General features: G+C 45.0%; 1 protein-coding gene across 3 annotated transcripts in view; it reads right to left on the reverse strand.

Annotated features, from left to right (window-relative positions):
* Positions 1-22961, reverse strand: part of LOC144158919 (uncharacterized) — an 89203-nt gene that overhangs the window by 21705 nt on the left and 44537 nt on the right. The window contains exons 5-6 of one of the 3 annotated variants that reach the window (XM_077690107.1): positions 18104-18395; positions 6385-8308 (exon numbers count right to left, since the gene is read on the reverse strand). In XM_077690107.1, the coding sequence (XP_077546233.1) occupies positions 8093-8308; positions 18104-18395 (508 nt within the window). In that variant the 3' untranslated portion in view covers positions 6385-8092. Of the gene's footprint in view, positions 1-6384; positions 8309-9098; positions 11836-18103; positions 18396-22961 lie in introns of those variants that run through there. The other 2 variants (XM_077690110.1, XM_077690108.1) reach the window with 2 other exon arrangements.

Raw genomic sequence — 22961 nt, forward strand, 5'->3', positions numbered from 1 at the left:
CAGCAGTACACTGTCGTACTGAGCAGACATGTGCTCTACCGAGCTTTCTATCGCCGTCATCTTTTCCCGTTGTTCTTTTAGTTCACTTAACACATCGTCATGTTTCTTTGTTTGAAGCTCGTTCGTCTTTTCTAGTTTATCTAGCCGGTTTATCACATCGGTCATTTTTGTTGACAGTGACATAACACAGGCCAGGACATCTTTCAGAGAGGGCTCATTCTGCCGACGACCATCGTCAGTGTTGTCCGACCGACTTTCGCTCTTCGTCCTTAATGGCCTTGAGGCGCATGCGAAACAGGTAGTGCACGTCCAAGCATCGATATCTTTCTTTGCCGATTTCTTGAAGGCCGTTTTGGTTATCGCTGAGCATTTGCCCAAATGATAGCAATTTTTGCAGGTCAGACATTTGATGATGTCAGCATAGAAAGCCTTCATGCAGGCGAGGCAAATTTCCGGAATAGCCATTTCACTTAAACAACACGGTGCAGTCCAGCAAAGCGTTACGAAACAGTAGTTATTCAAGCAAAAGGTTTCAAGCAAAAGATAGTTGAGAGTTTGCGCTTGTCCCGTCCTTTCTGCACGTGTTGTTTTTTCGCTCTAAGGACGTGTTTATCCACTAAGATGAGCCCACTAGCCCAACAACAAGCTCTTTCAAAATGGCGGGTTTGTGCTGTTTACAGTGCGACTGAGTCATCTGCTTGCGCTGCATGCAGTGGTCGTCCACCGGCCTCAGTACAGTTAACGTACTGTGGCTGAACTCCAATGCGCGTAGCATGGCCGAACTTCGGGCAGCTTTAGCCCGGCTGGAGCCCGACGACCGCATCTCGGCTGGCCTCCGGTGGCTGTACTTCGCCCGCACACGGGTGGCTTTCGAATGGCCGCAGCCGTACGGCGGGAATCTGGTCGTATGAACATAAGCCGGTCGACCTGCCAACGGAGACTGGCCATTGGATAGCCCTGGGAGTACGGCCGTGTACAGCCAAAACGCCCACATGTGGACACGAGCCGTACACGCCTGCCCGAAAAAGGCCGGATAGAAAATCACTGGCCAAAGTACATCGGCTTCAGTTAGGCCGAACGGTCCTGTTCTGCCTGGGATACCGGCTGGTCGACCGAAAACTCTCATAAGATCTCTAGACTAGCGGCGCGTGCGCGAAACCGGGCTTCCATTGTGTCCCAACGGCTATGTGAAAATCGCAAAAAAGGAACGGGTATAGATAAGGCAATTCCGCATCGTACACGAAGAAGGAGAACAATGGTATACCTTTATCTCGCAAACCTCGTATCGGCATTCCTTTAAATCGTTCGTAGATACGTTTACTTTTTCTGAAAAATATCATTGCGTGGGTTCGTTCATTTTCGATTTACGACTGTGAAGGTTTCACGAACGATCAGAAGCACCTTCAACGCCGGTTGGACGCACTCTTAGCTTTCGCACAACTCTCAACTTTCGTTAAGAAGGGATGGTAGTCTTTTTTCAAGAAAAGTACTTCACTTACTATATTTCGAGGCGCGTCCGAAACGTTTAATTACGCAATTTGTTGTCAACTCGGGCAGCGATGAATTAACCTGGTCGGTTTTTAGTTGATCATTTAAGAAACTTGATTTTCCAGAACCGCTGCTGGATCATATTTCATGACTACTTGAAGCAGAATAGAATGAACGTTCTCATTAAAGCACATTTGTGAAGCGTACACTTGTGCGGATGGCTTCAAGCACGCAGTACCCATAGTGCCTAATCACTTCGGAACCAGACGCGCGTCCGCACTATGGCAATAGATGAGGACGTAACCATGCCGTTTACGAGCAATACATAAAGTAAGAAATTGATATGCAACGAAGCTAGCCGGAAATAAGGGCAGGCGACTTAATCTTAACCTCGCACAGCCTTTATGTTACCCCGGCTCATCGTTTTGGGTCACTGCGCTTAGAACGAGGGGTAAATTTTAAATGGATACCGGCAAGATTTTTACCCTTAAAGGAGCCATCGAGACAAAATGCAAGTTTGGTTCATTCAAAAGATTGTCTCGTTTGAATAATGACGACACCACTTCTTACGTAAACGTCGCTCAAATAAGCTGTATAATTAGGAAAAAAGGGAATGGCCATGCGACCCACTACCTCTTTTCCAGTAACAAAACCTATGATGTCATACCAGCAAGCTCTGCGGTATTGCGGAGGCCGGAAAAAGCAAATGCAAATTAGGCAGAACTTATAGGTATGTCGAACGAGCTCTTTGCGCTTAAATTTAGGGCAGATTCTTTTCATATCAGTAAGAATGGTGGGACAAACCGTGGAAATAAGTTACGAAAACACACGTAAACACAGAAGTACCTATGCGTGCTGCAGTTTGTGCTGCGCAAACTTTGCTTCGTTTAAATGCACAGTACTGCGGGTCTTCGGGGTTGTCTGAGGTGGCAGCTGCAGTTTGTGCTGCGCTAACTTTGCTTCGTTTAAATGCACAGTACTGCGGGTCTTCGGGGTTGTCTGAGAGGGCACTGGCCGATTGACGCAAGCGATGGTGTCTTACGTCACCGTATACTGAACACCATGTTTCACGAAACAATTACTTTATTTATGATAAAAATCAAGCCAGGTTTTAATACGGTCGGAAACAAAAAAAAGCCAGAAAACAGCTTGCCGCGGTGTGGTAGCGCCAACTAGGTTGACCAAAAATAAACAAGTCTCCGCACCTCACCAACTTCAGCTGAGAGACCTGTTCGTATGATTTCATTGCAAACGTCGTTGAAACACACGTTTTGGCAAGATCATCAAAATATTATCTTAAATTGATTACTTTCGCAATAAATAAAGTATGGTTTTCTTCCGGACAAGCGCGGGGGGTAAAAAAGAACACAAAATCTTGCGAATGAAACAAGCTTGTATTTTGCCTTCATGGCCACTTAAGGTAATAAGAATTAATACCTTTTTGGGCTTCGCTTACGCATTCGGGAAAACCGCGCGCAAGCTGGCACAACTTCTTGAGCAGCGTGGCTGGGCCACCATGCACTAGCGCCACGTACGTGCGGCATCGAAAACCGGGGGAGCGCCGAACAAGATGTGGCCGCGCCCTCAGTCCGAGTGTCACCACCTGAACTATTCTTACACCCTGGTTAGTTGTTACGATGGTAGGCCGTAAATGCGCTACGAATAAACAAAAGCTGTAATTTTACAACTATAATAAAAACCTAATAATTTTCCTATTGCTCCTGCTCCCTACTGATATAGAGATTGCACAAGTGTGAATTTCCATTTTGCCTAGGAATATACTTTACTAACAGTTTATTTATTTAGTCATTTGCGGGTTTTTATTTATGTAATTATTTATATGTTTTTTGTTTTATTTTTTATTTGTTTGTTTATTTATTTATTTATTTAAAGTGCTTACCAAGAACGCAAGGGCCTTCTCCTGTGAAGCACTGGGTAAATGAATATATTGCATACAAAAGAGGACATGTAGCAAGGGAAACAAATAAAAAATGCGTAAAAATAAATGTGTAGATGTATATAAAAAAGGAGAGTGATCAAAGAAGTGCAAACATTTTCTGGACAACAAGAGATCGGAGGTGCTGTGAAGAGGATGCCCTAATCAACACCAACGAGCATCACAAGGTGGTGCTTTTGGCGCAGAAACACAAGAACAGAAGGAGAAGTGCATGTGCGACCTCTCTACAACGTGTGCATTGAAAATGTAAAATTTTTCAAGCAGCGTTTAAAAAGAACTATGCCATAGCAAAAAAAGTCATGGGAAGATACGAACGCACTGTTGGCATCGGATAGCTAGAGCCAGGCTCGGTGTTCTGTCAACATGAGAGCAGCCATGCGGCCGCAGTGGTCTCCTTGGCACTCGCAGGTGGACAGACCTTACAAGGCAAGGGCAGTCAAACTTTTACTGAATGCAATTTAAAAGAAAAACCAGGTCACCCCAGAACTGCTAATACATATCTCATCAAGATTCAAGAGCTTGAGAAGCCTATATATAGGCGCACTAGTGAGTAACAATAAAATACGGTTCTAGTCATGCACCTCTGAATTTTTTCTAGACGAAGAGACGACAAAGCGCTTAAACAATTCCAAATAGCACTTGCGAAGTCGAGCTTCAGTGAAATTATGGCGCGGTAGAGGGAGACAGAGTCTGATCGGTCGGTGAATTCACTGGTGGCCCGAGAAATCACGCCAAGCGTTCGGAGACAGTGGTTGGTTAGGTTGTTCACTTGTGAGTTGAAAAGTAATTTTACGCCCATCATTACACCAAAACCACGCCGTACAGTAGCGCGTTTTGCAGGTGCACCAAACAGACAGTCTGGGAAAACGAGCGGGGCAGTCTTACGAGTATATATGATAACAATAGTTTTGGAGAGATTAAGCCTGAAATACTTGCTGTCGCACCATGCCGAAACTGCGTTGATGTCATTTTGCAGCAGGATGCGATCGTCCGGAGAAGAAACCGCGCGATAGAGCTTCATATCATTGGCGCACTGAGAGAGGAGCAGTACCTAATAACAGGGTGGGTGTCATTAATAAAATGCTAACGAGCAGAGGGCCCAGTGTCGAGCCTTGAGGTACCCCTCTATCATCGCGAAAGACCGGGGGGTGACGCCTTCATAACAGACACAACTGGGCCTGCCTTTTAAATAACTACCGAACCAATGACAGAACTCACTGTATAGAACTATGCGGACAATTTTCGAAACTGTGTGTCAGGAATAACAGTGTCTAAAGCCTTCCTACCGTCGAAATTTACTGTATCTACCTGTTGACGAGAGAGAACTGTAGGGTCGATGCCGTTAGGAAACATGCGAGATTTGTTCTACTGACCTTCCGGTCAAAAAGCTGTGTCGGTTTTAATTTATGAGTGGATGCATTGCTGCTAGAAGGTAACGATGCATGACGTTCTCAAAAAATTTTTGTGACATGTTATTGGTAGCATCCTGTTCATGCGTTGTTTGTATTCTTGCTCTGCATTGCCCTCTTTGCGTGGACCAGCATCTTGGCCTGCAGTATGACTAAATGAAATGAAAATTTGAAAAATGAAGACAAAAGGCTTTGGCTAACAGTTTCCGGGGATAGTGGCTCTTCCGGACTTGTTCAAAGGGAAGATAGTGCCTAATTGGTTGTCTGGTGGAAAATGTAGCTCAACAAGTGATATGCATATGATGTGACACAGAAGAGGTGCAAAGAGAGCACAACAGCATTTCACGATGAAGCAGGTACTGCTGTCGCAGCCCGATGACTTTTTCGATGGGCGTTTGCGAATAGTGGACACTACCTCATTCTCGGTAATGTTACTGGCTCCTGGGGCTGGAACACAGTTTGCGGCCACTTTCAGAGGACGTCGACTATATCGAAGAAAAATGCCGCCCGAAAAGTTCACATAGGTCTTCCGGGTAAAACACAAACTTGTCATTATCCTGAATAGTTGTGCTATCGCGTGCATTACGTGTGCGGAACTCAATATACCCTCAGAACTCCCACGGGGAGTGGGTGAGAGATGATTCAGTGTAGTGGGTGAACGCCTTTCTGACCCGGGCAACAAGCTTTTTCGCTGAGGACCGACATTCTTTGAAGCTTGCTAGAGAAGATGGGTCATTGTGAGCCTTAAGCAATGTTTTTTTTTTCGAAGCACGCCTTGCAGTTTGTGACTGAACCAAAAGGGTAACTTAGTGGAACAAATTCGCTGCTTTGAAATGTTCTGGTTCATAGCCTTTCGCACAATTTTGGTTAGATCATCGACGGCCACGTCAACACAGGGTGCGTTTGACACATGGGACTAGTCAGCATTGTGCAGAGATTCGTAAAGAAGCGTGCAACCACCACGAGCAAAGTCGTGTCTAAGAATGGTCCGGCTACTGTCACGCGCCATAGATTCGTGAACCGTAACTGCAAAAGGGGGCCCATGCTGTTAGACATGCGTGAAACTCTCCCCAATCACTGGCGTTATTTCGCATAAAAAGCATGCTCTGCCCATGAAACCTAAGTGACTGTATGATACTGTTTTCTCTTGTTTTGTGTGCTACTTCATTCTTGCCTGAGGCAACATGGCAGCATTCATCATAACACAGCTGTTTAAATTAAATAAATGCTTTGTGCAGTAGTGAAAATTTCTTTTCACTTGCCTTCAGAAGTTACTTTCCTTCAAGTTAATGCAATATCTCAGAACCAACTATTTAAGCGTGGTCTGTCGTCATTTCTTAAAAAAGGATAGTGACAACGAACCATTTCCCTTCACTTCTTCAATCGATATCACATCGTAGTATGCACTATTTAGCTCGAATGCGTGATGTGTTCGCCTTACAAACGGGAAGAACAAATTATGGTTTTGCGGTATACATTCGAGATAAAAGGAAATTCCCTTTTATCGTGACGTACATACCATGTCATTTTTTGAAAAGCGGGGCCATTTTGTTTCCGTGCCCGTGCAGTTTACAATGATGGTATTGCCGACGTGCTATCTGGTTTTATTCTAATTGCCTGGTGTGCTGTGGGATCGCCCATTTGCTTTACCACCCAAGTTTTCTATGTTCCCAAAGCTATCGGCCATGTAGAAGTCCTTTTCGTTATAAATTATGTATCTTGGGTGAAACCACGGCCCCTCGATCAAGAGCACGCAAGGTGTGGCCTGCAATGCGACGTGAAAACGGCGTCCTGGGTATAGTTCTTTTTGCCGCTGCCGCGACGCTACCGTCCGAGGAAACGCTCTTCAGAGAAGGCTTGGGTGAAACGCTCGGATGGCTGCGCCGATATGCCTTTATTCTTGGCTATCTTGAGAAAGAACGAATGCAGTGAGTGAACAACATTTTATTTCCCAGATTTGTCGCTTAACCGTCGGTCAGGATTCGAATGCAAATCCAATTTTTTACAGATGTGAGAGCTAAAACTTATATTGCAAAAGCGACCATTTTGCGAAAGCCTTAACCTTCACAAGGCGCGCTCTCTCGAGCTTTTGCTGAGTGTTAATAGTAAGTCCGCGATGAAGTTGAAGCTTACTGCGACTGAAAATTCCTCCTATGTATCCTGAAGTTACAAACATCAATACTACAAACTGGCATAACGTTCCATGTGTTTACTGCATTCCCCTTCACTGGAATTTCACGCAGTATCCTATTGCATTGCGGATTTATATCCGAAAAGTCACCAACTATGGAAGCATTAGGATTCAGTTTCACATATATTCATATCCGCCTTAATGAAAGTCATTATCAAGTTAAACTTCATAATGGCATTGTAAATTCTCAAGCCCATTGGTAGAACACTGTTGTTTGAAGCCAAGAAATAAGTTTGAACCGGGAGTTTCATGCAGGCCTTTAGTTTGTCTACAACAGCAATAACAAAAAAAACGTGTTTAAAGCTCAGATTTTTTCTTTCGAAACAATAAAGTAAGAGATGACGTCTATAAAGTATTCCAATAAAGAGAAGCTTTATTTAAACACATTATTGTTATAAAAGATATATTTACAAACGAAAAACCGTCCTTTCAAGAGGTTGATGAGACAGCCTCGGAAGTGGCTCTACCGTCGAGGTAATATCGTCCGACCAGTTTGCTAGCAGGGGGTCGTAAGAGCTTGATCGAAACCACTTTGCAAACATTCTCAGTGTAGAGGCTGTCGCTATTTTCGCAGAGTAATTGGGGGCAGCGTGTAAAGAGCGGAAGAAGTGCTGACAACATCATTTTGCACAGCTGGCTACTACGTCTGACCTCTCGTGATTTTATCACCCGGCTTACGAAGTTGCACGTGAGCTTGAATAGGCCTACTACAAAAATTTAGGTCAAGTTTCCGTTGTCCATGAGCTTGCGCAGCCCATAAATTGGTTGTGAAAGATCCTCGGCCTGCAGCAAAGCTTTACCCGACCGGAAGGCCTCCGAAAAGCAAGAATGAAATTGTCCATAAAGCAGGCACCAGGCACTAGCACACACGTTTCCATTTTAGGTTTAATAATTGAAGAACAAACCAGTACGTGGAATCGAAAGCTACGATCAGTATATATAAATCTTATATCGCCTGGGCGACTAAAAAATTAAACCAGAATAAAAATGCGGTTTGTGAAATATTGTCGAAACAACCCGTACCTTATCCACACGTACGCGGGCAATTTAACCAGCCAAGAATGCCGCAAGAGCTATCTCGAGGTCTGCTACTTCAGAGAACTGGTTCACGAAGTTGATCTCGCTGGCAAGTTCCCTAGGAGCAAATACAACTGTCACTGGCATCGGGTAGGTTTCAACATTGTGAACGGCCATCCGGATTGGTACCTTCATTTTAGAAGAAGCGGGTGCATTACCACTTTTTGCCACTTGAAGAATTGCAACCTGAAAAAAAATAACATTGCTTGTTTCATAACATTAACATGGGTGAGGTTTAAAAGGTACCTTTAGCAGTTTCTTCACAGTATAAGCTGCCATCCGGGCGTCTATTTTGTCATTGCCGCCATTAAACTGCTCAAGACAACTGAACGGTGACTCGACAGGGTCGCTGTTTAAGCCACATGTCAGGACATAGCAGTAACTGAAAAAAAGCTCAAAGGCCCTACGTAAGGGTCGGTGACACTCGAAAGCAAACTAACCGGTCGGATCATCTGAACACTGCTAAACGAACTGTGGTGTAGAAAAAATATATCTTACTTGACATAAGCAAGGAGAAATTCAATGATGGTCATAGTTGAATTTCTCGTCAAAAGGGTCGCTTCGCAGGTATCCTTCGTCATTCGTTTCGACCAGTCGCGCAAATGGGGAAATCTGAACAAAGCACATTTTTTTTGACATTCAATCTTCCAAGACTTCCTGAATCTGTCCATGCAGCCTTTAATGCCAGTTTAATGCATCCTTACATATCCAAATCCAGGAGGGTGCTTCAAGACCCAGAAATATGGCCATGGTACTCAGTCGGGCAGAGGCCGACAAATCGGTGCTCACGGCGCAAACACTAAACACACCAGCGACGATTGCATAAACAACTGAAACGCCCAAAGTGCAGTGGACCACGCCATGCCTACTCACGTGCGTGCTACCATTCAAAAAAGAAAAAGAAGTAATTCAACTGGAGGCCACAAAGGACCTAACGTTCCCACAAGCCACCCTGAAGCATGCCTCGCTCTCAGGAAAAAATTGCGCAGACGCAGCTAGCCAGGGGGGGAGGGGTCTTCTGGAAGATGCGGGTATCCAGGGCAGTGAGGCTGACCTGGTCCCGTCGCAGCCCCCCACTCGGCAGCAGTACAGCCACCAGCAGGACTTCTGTCCAGGTCAGTGATGTTGACCTGTCTTCAAACTTCTGTGCAACAGCATAATGCTACCTCGGCGGTGACTGCTGCTGCAGCTGTGTCCAATGCTGGCTGCGGTCCCTAGCACAAAGTCTGATCCTCACAAAACTGACTTAGTTTCAGAAACCGGGGTTCGGGCCATGGATGTCTCACCATGCACGTCTTCTCCTGAGACATTTCAAGAGCGCCGCGGTCCTACTGGTCGGGGTAAACCGACCAAACCAAAGCCCGGAAAGTCATGCCACCCGGAACTAACTCTCTAACCTAAACAGCCTGTTCTGTAGAGAAGAAATCCGAAAAGACAGCCTAATAAGAAATAGCACTTTAAAAAATCGGGATCCCATGAACCTTTCTTTGCTTTTGTTGTTTTTTATGGCTCCTAAAAATATTAGGCCGTGGAGCTGTATGAGCGTTGTTACGAAATCTTGACGTTATTTGTGATATCCTCTCCAATCACAAACCAACAACCCTGTGCGTCAAAGAAACACACCTACACCCATCGCACGCAAACTTCTTAAGACAGTACATCGTCTTCCGTAAAGACAGGCGCAAACTTCGTCCACCCGTCTTGTGGTGTGGCAACAGTAGTACAGTAATCTGTGGCTTGTCAATACTTTCAGATAGAGATGTCAGCCGAGGCTGTAGCTGTTCCGGCCTTAATTGTCGTCAAACCAGTAAGAAAGTGGTCGCTTTACATTGCGGCTGACTATCGTATCTCAAACGTTGATTTTTAAATTGTGATCAATGAGTGACCAGAGCCATTTATCATAATGGGTGATTTTAATGCGCAGAACCGCATCTGGGAATCTGTGCGAGCCGATGCGCGAGGGCGGTTTTCTCAAGAATTTTTAACGTCGTCCGGATGTTGCATCTTTAATAAGAAATACCCCACGTATTAGAACTCCGCACACCACACGTATCATCCAATAGACCTGGCAATTGGCTCAGAAGTATTAATGCCTATGGTTGAGTCGAAGGTAATAACCAAACCCCTATGGCAGTGGCTGTTTTCCCGTAAAACGAAAGCTACCAACAGTGACTGTAAAGGCAGAACAACTTCGAACATTTGAATTACAAGCAGCGGACTGCAGGACATACCAAAAACTTTCGAGGCTCCCCCCTACATTTTTAAGCCATTTTGATGTTGAAGCAGCCTCTTCACTAATTACGGCCAAAATTCTTGAATGCCAGAAAAGCATAACAGAGACTGTATCTAAAACTTTCCCAAAACCAGACCATGGCGGAATGGGGACTGCACACATCCACGGTCTGAACAGAACAACGCGCACTTTTACGTAGCTATCCCACTGCCGACAACCTGCTGAACTTTTAATACGCAAATGTCAAAAGGAAACGTACGCGTCGTATGGCAACAAACGAAAGTTTCACCAGGTTTATATCGTCTATAAAATACAGATATTAGGAAAGCCTGGACTAGAATAAACAAATTAAAAGGCTTCAACACCCATCCTTTCCCCTAGTAAGTAGTGTAGGTAACACTGTAAAAGATCAAGATCAAGCAGATGCTCTTGGGAAACAATTTGAACATGTATTCAGTTCTTCACATCATACAAAGGCATTTTTGAAGCACAAGAAGGCAGCTGAGAGTCAGCCCTTAAATGTGCAGCAGCGTTCAAATGTGGAATACAATGCATTATTTGACATGTTGTAATTAGTTCAATCATGACATGTGGTAAGTCAGTCCCTGGGGTGGATAGATATGGTTATGACATGATTAGACACCTACACAGTGACACTCTCAATGCAACTGATTTGTATTGGATTGGAAATGCACTATTCTGTCTTGATAACAAAGTATGACATCTAGGTCAATTTCCAAGAACATAAAATAAGGCTATAGTTGTACTGCGTCTTAAACAAAGAAAAAAATCTGTCTCTTGTTGCAGGCCTATTGCCTTGAGAAGCCTCATGTAAGCCCTTCAAAAAATTATAATTCGGCGCCTTTGTTTTCATGAGTTTCATGGTCTTTTAGAAAGAAATCAGAGAGTTTTTAGTTCTGTAAAATCAACTACAGATAGTCTCGTTGCTTTTGAATCGTATGTGAAAGGCGCCTTCACCCATTAACGAGACTGCATTTCCTGTGTTGTCTGACATGGAGAAGGGGTATGAAAGGACAAGGCTATACCTTATATTGCTGGATTCGCAGTCATTTGGCCTTACCGGTAGCATGCTCAATGTTGTTAAGGACTAAATCACCCATTTCGTGTGTTCGTGTGGGTAATCTGCTGTATGGAACCTTTGTTAAAGAAAATGGCGTCACCCATGGGAAGTTCTGAGATGCGCACTTTCCCTTGTTAAAATAAATTTGGTAAAACATGTTCTACCCCACATTGTTTTGTACTCCTCTTATTTGGACGACATTCAAGGTATATTTAGGTCACGTTATTCATCTATATATGAACACCAGATCCAATGAAGTGTCCACAGACTGGTTACATGGGCTGAGAAAAAAAAGGGTTCACATTTGATGCTGATAAAAGCACTGTTATGCTACTTTCCTGGCAACGCGGCGCAGCGTCCATCCCCTTCCCTCCATTACGCTAAAAGGTGAGCCCATACCTGCGAAAAATAAGCACAAGTTTGTGAGTATTTCACTTGACCCCAAACTCACATTCATTCCGCATATCAACCTACTAAAAATGAAATGTCTCAATATGATGAGCATTTTAAAGGTGCTATCCGGTCAGTCATGGGAAACGGATAGAAAGTATCTGCTCGCATTTCTAAATAGTTTTGTAAGGTGAAGGATAGACTATGGGTATTGTATACCAGTCTGCAAGCAAAACAACGCTTAAAACGTTGGACCCGGTACGCAACTTGGGGCTTCGCTTGGCCACAGGTGCATATTGAACGAGCCCCATTCCATCCTTTCATGTTGAATCCATTCAGTGGTCCTTAGAGTACGCGAGCACTTACACAGCCCCCACGTGTGCTGCAATGATCACTTCTCGGAAGGAAACCCTTTGAACACTAATAAAAAAAACACTAGTATTCAACTGTTTGAAAAACGACCATCCTTAGCACCTCCTTTTCCTTTAGCAGTGTCACGCCCAGTAAAAGACTTCTAAGTTACTCTTACTGATGTTTACTGAACCTCTATTCATGAGTTATTTGCTGCATGGGGCTTTTGCCCAATTAGGTGTGACATGTCCTTCCGAGAAATACAAAAGAGAAATGTAGCAAACCTCGTTCTTGCTCAGCACTTTGTGCCACTCAGGGGCAAATGAAAAGGCAGCTGAATTCTACACGGATACCTCGAAGACTTCTGCAAGCATGTCTTGTGCTGCAAACGGCCTCTATTCACTTCGTCTAAAACAATGAACAGGAACACCACTATATATACTGCAGGGGTATACGGTATCCTGCTAGCTTTGAACCACGTTCTCCAACACAACATTTAAAGCTTAGTTATACACACAGACTCTCTGAGTGTTATTTCAAAGCTTTCATCCCTAAAGGCTAGTAAACTCCAACTTTAATTGCGGTACTCTGTACACGGCTTATAGTCTCAAGCTTGCTGTCGCAACGTTCTGGGTCCCGAGCCACTGTTGCTTTGCGGGAAATGAAGCCGCTGACCCAAGTGCTACTGAAGCAGCCCTTTGTGACACCATGGACATAAACCTAGTTCCAACTCAACACCTAAACCCTTTTGCGAAGAGGAATTAAACTGTGATATCGCTGGAAACAACAGTGGGTTAAAGCAGTAGATAATAACTTACACGTCATTAAACCTAAACTAGAAACACTTTCTGCTGAGAAACATGCCAAATCCTTAGAGGTAGCCTGGTGCAGGCTTAGAATTGGCCAGGCACGTCATGCATTCATACTTGTTAACTGACACAAACAAGCTTCAGTGTCATCGATGTGGGGTCAGCTATCTGTACTTCACATGCATATTGAATGTGATATGGGTAACATCGAAAGGAAACGTCGCTTTAAATATGCTTAGACAAATACCATTCCCTTGCAACGTACATGATTCCTATCGACCATTCTATGTTCTCTTACAAAGATGTTTTAGCTAGCTTGCAGATTTTAACTTTTTAAAATACATATTGTACAGGCCATAACTTCACCTGCGTTAATGGCCTTCAGTAAAAGAGTAGCGGAACCTTAGGTCTTACACCTTAGGTGCCTACACTCACTATGGTTTAAAGGAGTACTCACACCAACTTTTCACGCCTAAAAAATGATATAATTGGCTTCCGTAGCTTGTACAGATGCCTCACAGAAATTTTTGCAGCGATCCGCGGCCGGAATCACACCCAAAATCGTTTTTTTTTTTTATTGTACCGGCCGCGAGCTTCCACAAATTGGCAGCACTAGCGAAATCGCTTTCGGCATGACGAAACATTGGCCGGTGTGTCTGGCCGGCTCAGGGTGACTTCATATAGTCGTTTTCGGAACCGGAAACGATATCCTGCGCTGCTGTCGTCGGTGGTATTCGTTTGAGCAGGAGACGTGGGTGCACCTACGTGTGAGCAATGCTTGTAAACTTTGTGCACTTTGCGTGTTCGACGTCTTTGCTCTTCAGTTCATGGCCGGCGCATGATGTTCCCTTGCACTGGTGCCGAAAACTGCGCGGTGCCGGTACCGCGCGACGCACACCATCGCGGCGGTGCCCGTCGCCGAGCTCCCCCAAGTTGTGCTTGGAGAGCTCGCGGAATGCGAAGTACTGCTCGGTGCAAGCGTGTCCGAGCAAATGAACGACGACGCCAAGATTCATGATTTTCCACGCGACGACATGCAGCGCTAAACCTGGACTGAGTGGCCGCAAGAACTGTCGCCCGAGCCAGCGGGCTCGGCGTTGCTCGGGTCAGCTTGGGTGTTGGGAACTTTAGGCTTAGTATCGTGACGAATATTTGATCGCCGCTGTCTCTACAACTGCGAATGACCATCCCTTACACAACTTTTCACCACACTATCATCCACTTTTTCGCATGTGGAGCTTTATTTTGGCGATAATTGCGGTTTCAGCGATCGGTGACCAAGACATCTCCCGTGGCCTGTTTTGATTCTAGCGCGCAGATGGCGCCATCTTTCGGCCGCTCGCCGCACCGCGGTGCCGGCAGTGCTGGGTCGGAGCGCAGAACCTCCGCTTCCGGTCAGCGTAGGCTTACCATCACTGCAAATATCTGAACGCCGCTTTTAAATTCAGCGCTGATAAGAACCCCTAGCACAATTTTTCACCACACTAACATCTACGTTCTCGCATGTCGAACTCCTTTTTCGCGATCAGATTGGTTAGAAGAGTGGCGACAAGCTCTTGCTATCACGGTCTGCGCCGGTTCGAGCCGCATTTATATTAAAAAACGGACGACACCGAAGACGTCGCCGGCCTAATCGACTGGCCAAATAAAGTTGTTCTGTCTGTCTGTCTGTCTGTCTGTTGGGGGCAGCGACTCATCCGAGTCTGACGATTCAGACGACATCTCGACTGCGCGGGCGAGTGCGCACCATGTGCAATCGTAGCAGGCGATGCGGCTAACGTCCCTGGCGTCACTGGTGAGACCGTGACGTAAGACCACTTGCAGGCTGGCCGTCGAACGGCCATTTTCCCGCGCGGCGACCGAATTTGAAACTGGTTGTAATAGACGTGCTATAATTAATTCTATGTTGGCGGCTGACGGCTTTCGGTTCGATTTTCGTAATTACTTGGCCAATAGGTATTTTTTAAACCATAAAACCTGAAAGCGACAAATTGAGTGTCAGTACTCCTTTAATAGGAACCTGTAGGAACCTGGGGCCTCACAGCTTAGGTGTCTATACTCACTGTGTTTTAATATGACCCTATATACGATTTCTTTTAGTATACTCATTCTGCTTCATATGGCCCTCTACACCAATTCTCTTAGTAAATATTTTATATAATACCTTTACTACACATTTTTTCATCTCCTTCACTACGGCCATGGCGCCCTTTACCTTTGTCGGCCTTGCGCCATTAAACATCATCATCATTATAGGGGGCATGTATCGAATTGTCGGGCAACATGACATAAAATCATGAAAGACCTCGATATCCTGATCATGATGAGCCGTGCACCAGTCTTAGCACCAGCCTGATCTCGTGCTACAAATATCACCAGGGGCTCTAAATAGGAATGCGACCACTTAAACACTTTTGAGACATTTATTCACTGAAATATGGCAAACAATAAAACCAAACCAAACCAAACCAAGAATATGCTGCCTCACTTTGGGACCCCAGCAAGGTCTATCTATTCAGAGGCCCAGAATTGGTCCAAAGTAACTCGCCGAAGTGGTCCAAATAACACAATTACGATCGAACGGGCAAGCGTTACAGCTATGAAAAACTCGTTGCAACTGACTTCCCTTTCTTCCCGTCGTAAGTTCTTTCGCCTGTGCCTTTTTCATAAAATTTTCCATAACAGCCCACACCTCCGAGCTAATCTTCTTCTTTCACCGTCCTACTTGTCATCTCGTATAGATCATCCGCACAATGTTGGTATACCGGTATGCCAAACAAGAACGTGTTTTGAGTCTTTAGTCCCACGCACCAGCCAGGAATGGAACCAGCTTCCTGGCGCGATGGCTACAATTGCCAATTATCAGCTGTTTCGGCGGCACTAGCGAGCATTTAAACTGAGGTTACTTGTGACGTGTGCCCTTTCGATTTTTTTCTTTTCGTGTGTGTTCTGATGTGTTCGTAGCTAGCATTGTGTACTAAGATTACTTACAATAAGTAATGGAGGTGCGGGGTACGCCATACCCAGCTTCTCAACCAAAATGTTACGGCGAGGGTATTGTATTCACAAAGGTGGAAGGAGGAAGCCAGAGGATGAAGCCAGAGCAGAGCCTCCAGATCCATGCACCAAGTGAAACGAGTCCGATCGTCGTCGGCCTCGTCTTCTAGCAGCTCAGCACTCATCAGCCCCACAGACACCGACGCATACCCGTCGGTTTAGTACAGAGCCCGGCATCCTGATCACAATATCTTTTTTATTATGCTTTTGTGTCATAACTTTGTCATCAGCTAAAATTATTTATTAAGAAAACGTTGAGATCTGTACTCCTCTTTACATACTTTCCGAATCATTTTTTTGTAAAACCCACTTCCTTCTTCAATGCGTATGGCCGTGAAGGTACAATAAATAAGTAAATAAATAAATAAATATATAATAAATAAATAAATAAATATATAAAAAATAAATAAATAAACGGTGCTGGTCAAGTTGGCATTTTTTCTCGCTTCAGGAGGTTCTCACATTCATTTTTTCGCATACCGTCAGCAAGGATGTCTCCAGAGGGAATTTTTTTGGTATTGTACGCTTTCCCAACAATGTTGTCTGCACTTGGTAACGAAGAAGACTGGCAGGTCAGTGATAGGTTTTTCGTCGGTAGAGTGCACCAATAGGTATTTGCTGAAAGCTTCCTGAGGAGGTTGGGTTCGGAGTGCTTCCGTGCGACCCCTTTTATGAAGTCGATGACGGTGTTTGGCGGGAATCAAGAAAGTATCCATAGAACATGGAATCAATTCGGTGGCAAGGCCAGTCGCCCACCACCGAGCCCAACAAGGTAACGTGGCTTTGCAGCACACTTTGTGTAGCTCGCCACTATAACCCTGTGGTCGGAACCTAGAGTGATGTCCTCGAACTGGGTTAACCGTCAACGCCTGGAGAAGAATGGAGAAATGGGGAAGAGAGAAGATGACAGGACAGGCTTAGGAAATGAATTTGCAAATGAAAACAATGCACAAGAGGACAGGAAAAGGCGACTGGCTGATTGCTCCCACGGCGGGTCCTACTGGGGACACCGTCCACGAGAAGTGAGGGCCAAAGTGGCGTATTGCCTCCGCCTGGCCATGAAGGTCCAAAACAACCCCGACTTTGGCTCAGCCACCAGGATGCCCTTTTCCCCGGACACGGCAAAGCCAAGCACAGCCAGGGCGTGGGTGGGTCCAAGCCACAAGGGCTCGGTGTTGGCGGTGTCGCCATTACCATCACCTTGAATAGACAAGGTCTTCCAGCGGGCTACAGAAGGGCAGATTAATCGGTTAGTCAGTGACAAATTGCACTAGTTTGACACAACACCTGTTTGGCGCACGATCGCTCATTACATTAGTTAAAAAAAACAATTTAAAGTGCCGTGCTAGTGGCATATAAATCACCGCAATACAAACAAAATAATTCCCCCGCACCTCCCCGAGGGGGATTGTGAGGATGCAGAAATGCGAACGTCGAACGCAACGTCCTCGGGTACCATGCGAGGAAGGCACCGCACAACCTTCGATACGTCGATGGGCACGTTCACCGCCTGTCCCTTGATTCCAAACTGCCCGTTGCCTCGAGTCAGCCGCCTGATGCTCATGAAGGGGAGTCGAGGCGCGATGAGCCGCTCTTCGACCGGGTTCAGATCGGGAAGATGCGCCGGCCGAGGAGGATAACGGTAGCCAAAACTCACGCAGCCCTCCTCTTCGCAGCTTTGTCTTCTTCTCCTTCTTCTTCTTCAGCGGTTCCCCTACGGGAAGATGACCATGGTGGTTGAACGCGAAGCTATCTCGTGATGGATTGTTTGGTTGGCCAATCCCTAGGGGCATCATGCCACAATCATCATCAGACGCGCTGCGGACGCCGGCCGAGGGACGCACGACAACCCCCGACTATAATGCTTCTCTGATTGTTTGGTTAGCCAATCCCTAGGGGCATCATGCCACAATCATCATCAGACCAGCTGCGCACGCCGGCCAAGGGACGCACGACAACCCCCGACTATAATCCATTTCTGCATAAAACACGTCAAGAACTACGTTTAGAAAAACAGAAAAAGGCTTAGTTCCCTAATTCATAGTAGTAGGTGTACATACCGCTGATCTTGAAGATATGTTTCTGGGGTGCGTCCACTTGTACGTAATATCCTTGTGAATTGTTGTGTAGTTGTTGAAGAAACGCACTTGACCCGGTTGCGTTTCAAAATCATGCCAATAGATAAGAGGGAAAAACGCGTTCATGGTAAATGGTTGATCTGAGTGGTTGGATATCTGCCATGTCATATTTATACCGGCGCTGACAACGTTCATTTGGGGAGGGTAATAGAATTCTTTTCTCAGATCCTCGTAGCACATCATTTCAAAACGATCTGCTGGACTCAACCACCGCCTGGGAAAAACAAAAACAAAAAACAAAACAGGTGAGGTGTGTAGTTACTTTCAAGGCAGTCGGCCCCGTTTCTTAAAGCTCCACCTTGTTTCATCCTTATTTTACACCGAAATGCTATTAGCGGTCGTCATTCACTTAAAGTGACGGTCTCATCAACTGTGACGTTAACAATTCGCAATTGATGGAACGTATACGTGTTTTCAATTCAATATGTTACATACAACCAGTTTTTTTAAAGCTGTAAATATAAACATAAAAAGTTTGCACCAATTCAATTTTTTCCCTGCATATAGCCCATTGCAACTGTATATAGCTTTTTTAGAACTACCAAGATGGTGGCGTAAAATTCTTTGTTTTACATGATAAACTCAAAATTGATTTTTATTAGGTGATTGATTGATTCATTGACTGATTCATTAATTCAGCCATTCATCAATTGATTAAATAATAATTTATTGGTTCGTCCATTAGTTGAATGGTTGGTTCTTTGAATCACTTATAATTGTTCGATCGATTGATTGATCGATCGAGTAATCAATTTATGATTGATTGATTGTTTGATCGGTCGATCGATCGATCGATTGGTTGATTGATTGATTGATTGATTGATTGATTGATTGATTGATTGATTGATTGATTGATTGATTGATTGATTGATTGATTGATTGATTGATTGATTGATTGTGCTATCAGCTTTGTATTATTCATGACATGTAAGGTTACACCAAAGCAGAAGCATCTCTGTTGCTCTACCCTTTTTACATTATAGCTGCTATTAGCGGCAGGCTCAAACTACACTTTGTTTCCCACAGCTGCTACTTTATTATCCCTTTTCTCTATTCCTCCACCAAAAATATTTTCTTCTTCTGGTCACGTCTACAGCATTTCTCCATACGTCTTGTAAACCCATCACTTCGAACTGACTAATTATTCTCTCGTATATATTCGGTGGACACAATCACAACCAAAGAATGTACCTAATCGTTTGTTTTTTTGCATAAACTGACGTTCCCCATAATTTTGGGTAACTTTCCCACAAAGCGCGTTATCTTCAAGCAACTTGGTCTAGCATCAAAAGTAAAAAACTGTTACTATGGCGGCAGTTAACGCAGACATTCTCCGTATTCACACCAAATTTCCTTACATTGTGCTCCTGCATGAAGTTTTCGCTTCCATTTCTTGTTTCTTATTCGTGAATACGTCCCCTACCTGACGGGTTATCTTGCATGTTTGTGATTCTCGACTGTTACTTCAATATTTCATCTTTAGCGTTCTAGTCACCCTTGAATTTTTCCGCTATAAAGTGGAGGTGTCTATGCACCAGCTATCCACTGACGCTGTTTTATTGTTCCTAGCCTTGCTTCGAAGCATATCTTGCTCATGTTTTAGTGCCTCAAGCAACATCGAGTCCATACCTCCATGTACTTTTTGGTAGTATTAGTAGCAACTTTTAACGTGCTCGTGATTGGGGTCAAGCGCAAAGCGGCAAAGCAGAAAGTGGTATTTTCTATTGTTGCGGAATTGGCAGCCCCATTCTATTTCATGTAACTAAAACTTTTGGTTATCCCATCTTTTTCAAGTGTGCGGAAGGCCAAAATTTTGCCGATTTTGGAATGACCATGGAAGGCCATCCTGGAATGGGCATGAAATCTAATTCCATTCCTGTTTTTCCTGAACGCAGAAAAATCTTCTTGGGGGGTTACGGGTTACGAATCAACATAACGCTGACAATATGAGACTCGTTGAGAATTGGAAAAATATCCAGGCACTTCGTCAACGTCGAGGGATGGCAGCAGCTTGAGGACATCCCGTGCAGGGAAAGATATATAGAAAGGAACTATCACGGAAAAAATGCTTTATCTGGGGGTGCCAGAATGCGCGAGCATCACTGCTCTTTCATTTATGTCACCGAGTTATGCCGCTAAATTTAGTGTCGCTAAATTTTCCGCATTTTCCATTTCTATGGGTAAGATGTTGAAAGCATGCGAAGCCACTAACAGGCCACATTTCAGCATTTTCATCGTTACCATTTGTTGCTCCTTTCTTCTCCTATTTGTTGTTATGACCAAGAGCCTTCACCAATAGCGTTTGTTAGACCTATATTCAGGCATAACGTCCGGAAACCTTATCGTTGTGCTTTGCCGCGTATAATGCAACGCCAAACTCATTGTACGCGAAGCACAGCTACGGTTGAAGACTGTAGACCTCAAATCGTGTACTTTAGGATTAACATTGGACCATGGTATACCTGCCTCCACACGTTCCTCGCCAGCCGTCCGGCTGGTTTTATTTCACCATTTTAACATTTTTCCTTGGGCCACCAGCAACCCCTTGCCCAATAAAGCTTCATGATACAGCATCAGCCTTTTAGGGGCTGCGGCTGTTGGCGTCTCCTGTCGTCATCGTTGTAATTGTGGTCTCATGTATTCACGGTACGAAAACACGGAAAAACTCGTTTACTCTGCGCACTAGAACATAACGCGTGTTAAAAAAACACTGGGACACTCGCTTCCGCTTCGCGCTGGAGTGCTTCGTAGCGCGTACTAAAGAAACGCCGGGACACTCGTTTACACCTTGCGCTAGAGAGCTTCATGCTGTTCAAACACAAGAGGCTTTTACAGCAAATCTGTATAACTCTACCCCCCCCCCCCCCCCCAAGGTTTCATCTCCGTTGTCAAAAACTCCATGGTGCCAAGAATACACTTATACACTGCATGCTTCACCCCTCCCCAGGTTTCCCGCTAGTGGAGAGGGCCAAAAGTTTTTTGTTCAGCCATATCACGCGTACCACCCAGTCGATATGTCAGAGATGCCAATACGTGCCTTAGAAGCCACTAAAGACGCAAGGCCGAGGAATATCCGCATGCCGACACAAATAGAGTGTTCGAAGAAAATGCATTCCAGCGTTCGCATCTAACGGAAATTTGGCGCCCAAGTTTCTGGTGACACGCACAACGTGAAAAGCGCGTTTTTTGTCTCCTGAGCCAGGTAATGCTTGAGCGAGGCTCACCAATAAAAATGGCTCGCATCTGCTTCTTTGGTTGCAAATATCGACGAAAGACGATAGTCGAACGGTGCCCCTGCCTAGTAAATGCCTCCCTTCTCTAGAGGTTTGCTCAAGTCAATTTAAATTCACCTCGTGCCACTGCTCCAAGTCGGGTGTCTCGATGCCAGCTCTGCCATACGCAGGGGACTCGCGTGAATTGAGGCACCCTTCTACAACTTCTATAGAACCACGTTGCCCTACTCCACGAGCGTTCCAAGCGGAACGTGGATCTTCTCTAGTGGAACATTTTGTTTCTATTTCCATTTGATTCCTTAAGTACCTCCAGGAGGTGGCGTGGGTAAGAGCGGGCGCCCGTTTTCTGCCGTTTATGTAGTATGTCATTTGCTATCGCAAAAACCAAGCATCCATTATTTTTTTAATAAAGGAACACTGCATATACCCTGTATCATTGATTTGCTACTTTATATTTGCGTAATGTCCTGTTCTTGTTCAACAATGTTGACAAGTATGAATATTGACACCGCATTTACATGTTGAGATTTGGCGGGGGGTATATAAGACAATTGTCGAGTTTTGTTCCACTTTGGCAGAGTGGCTGCATTGAGTCACAGACACAGACAGACATAAGGCAGACCAAAACTTCTGCGTATAAGCACTCCAAGAAAGACTATCGTCTTCATAATGTATCCAGACCTGCCACCCTTCCTACTACATACCTGATGGCGCCCGTTCTGTGCGCGAAATAAAACTTGTATTCTTTATACCAAAAGTGAACTCTTGAGCGTTAAGGGGTCACAAATGCCATCCCAGCACAGGTGTGGCGCCGTTTTGGAATTATGTTGGCGCACAGGATCTCCCTGTGCGGACGTGTCACAAGCGCTCCCTATTCGTTAAAATGTCTTTTTTTTAATTTCGACACATAGCGTTTTGTTTTATCCAGGCTGCCAACTGCCATTTAAAGATTTGTTCATACTTGCTACCCCCTTAGATGAGATCCACGGCAACAAAGATTGGAATCTCCATGGCAGGGAAGGGTGGCCACGGTCGCCGCTGTAGGATCTGGCAATTGCGCGGCTGCTGAATATGACGGTAGTCGCGCAGAGCAGTCAAGTCGGCACCACTTGGGTGCAAGAACATTTTTCCTGTGTAGAGATTACGCTTCGGTGGATTAACCGCGAGTAACCACAATCATCCACGAGTTCGCAGGCGGTGCTGGTGATGGTAAAAAATTTATTAAACAAGGAGGTTCGCGCTTGAAAGCGGGATAATACCTCAGTCCAGGGCGCCTGCGGCGGCTCCTGCCATTCGTTACCTTTGCCTACCCTCTACCGCAACAGAAGCTCGTCCGAGAATAGGGTCTATTCTGGAGGCAACTACAGAATAACACATACCCGTACCTTAGCTTGCTGCATATCATACACCTCATTATATATCCACCAACATTGCCACACGCCAGCCAGCATCCAAGACCCATTGCCTCACTCCCATTGCCTCACTCCCATTTCTCATTGCCTCACCTGAACACACCAGTAGCCCCAATTATTCGCACTAAAGTGCTC

This window comes from Haemaphysalis longicornis, unplaced genomic scaffold (assembly GCF_048455015.1).
Source record: "Haemaphysalis longicornis isolate Haplotype H1 unplaced genomic scaffold, Haemaphysalis longicornis Haplotype H1 scaffold_10, whole genome shotgun sequence".
NCBI classification, from domain to species: Eukaryota; Metazoa; Arthropoda; class Arachnida; order Ixodida; family Ixodidae; genus Haemaphysalis; species Haemaphysalis longicornis.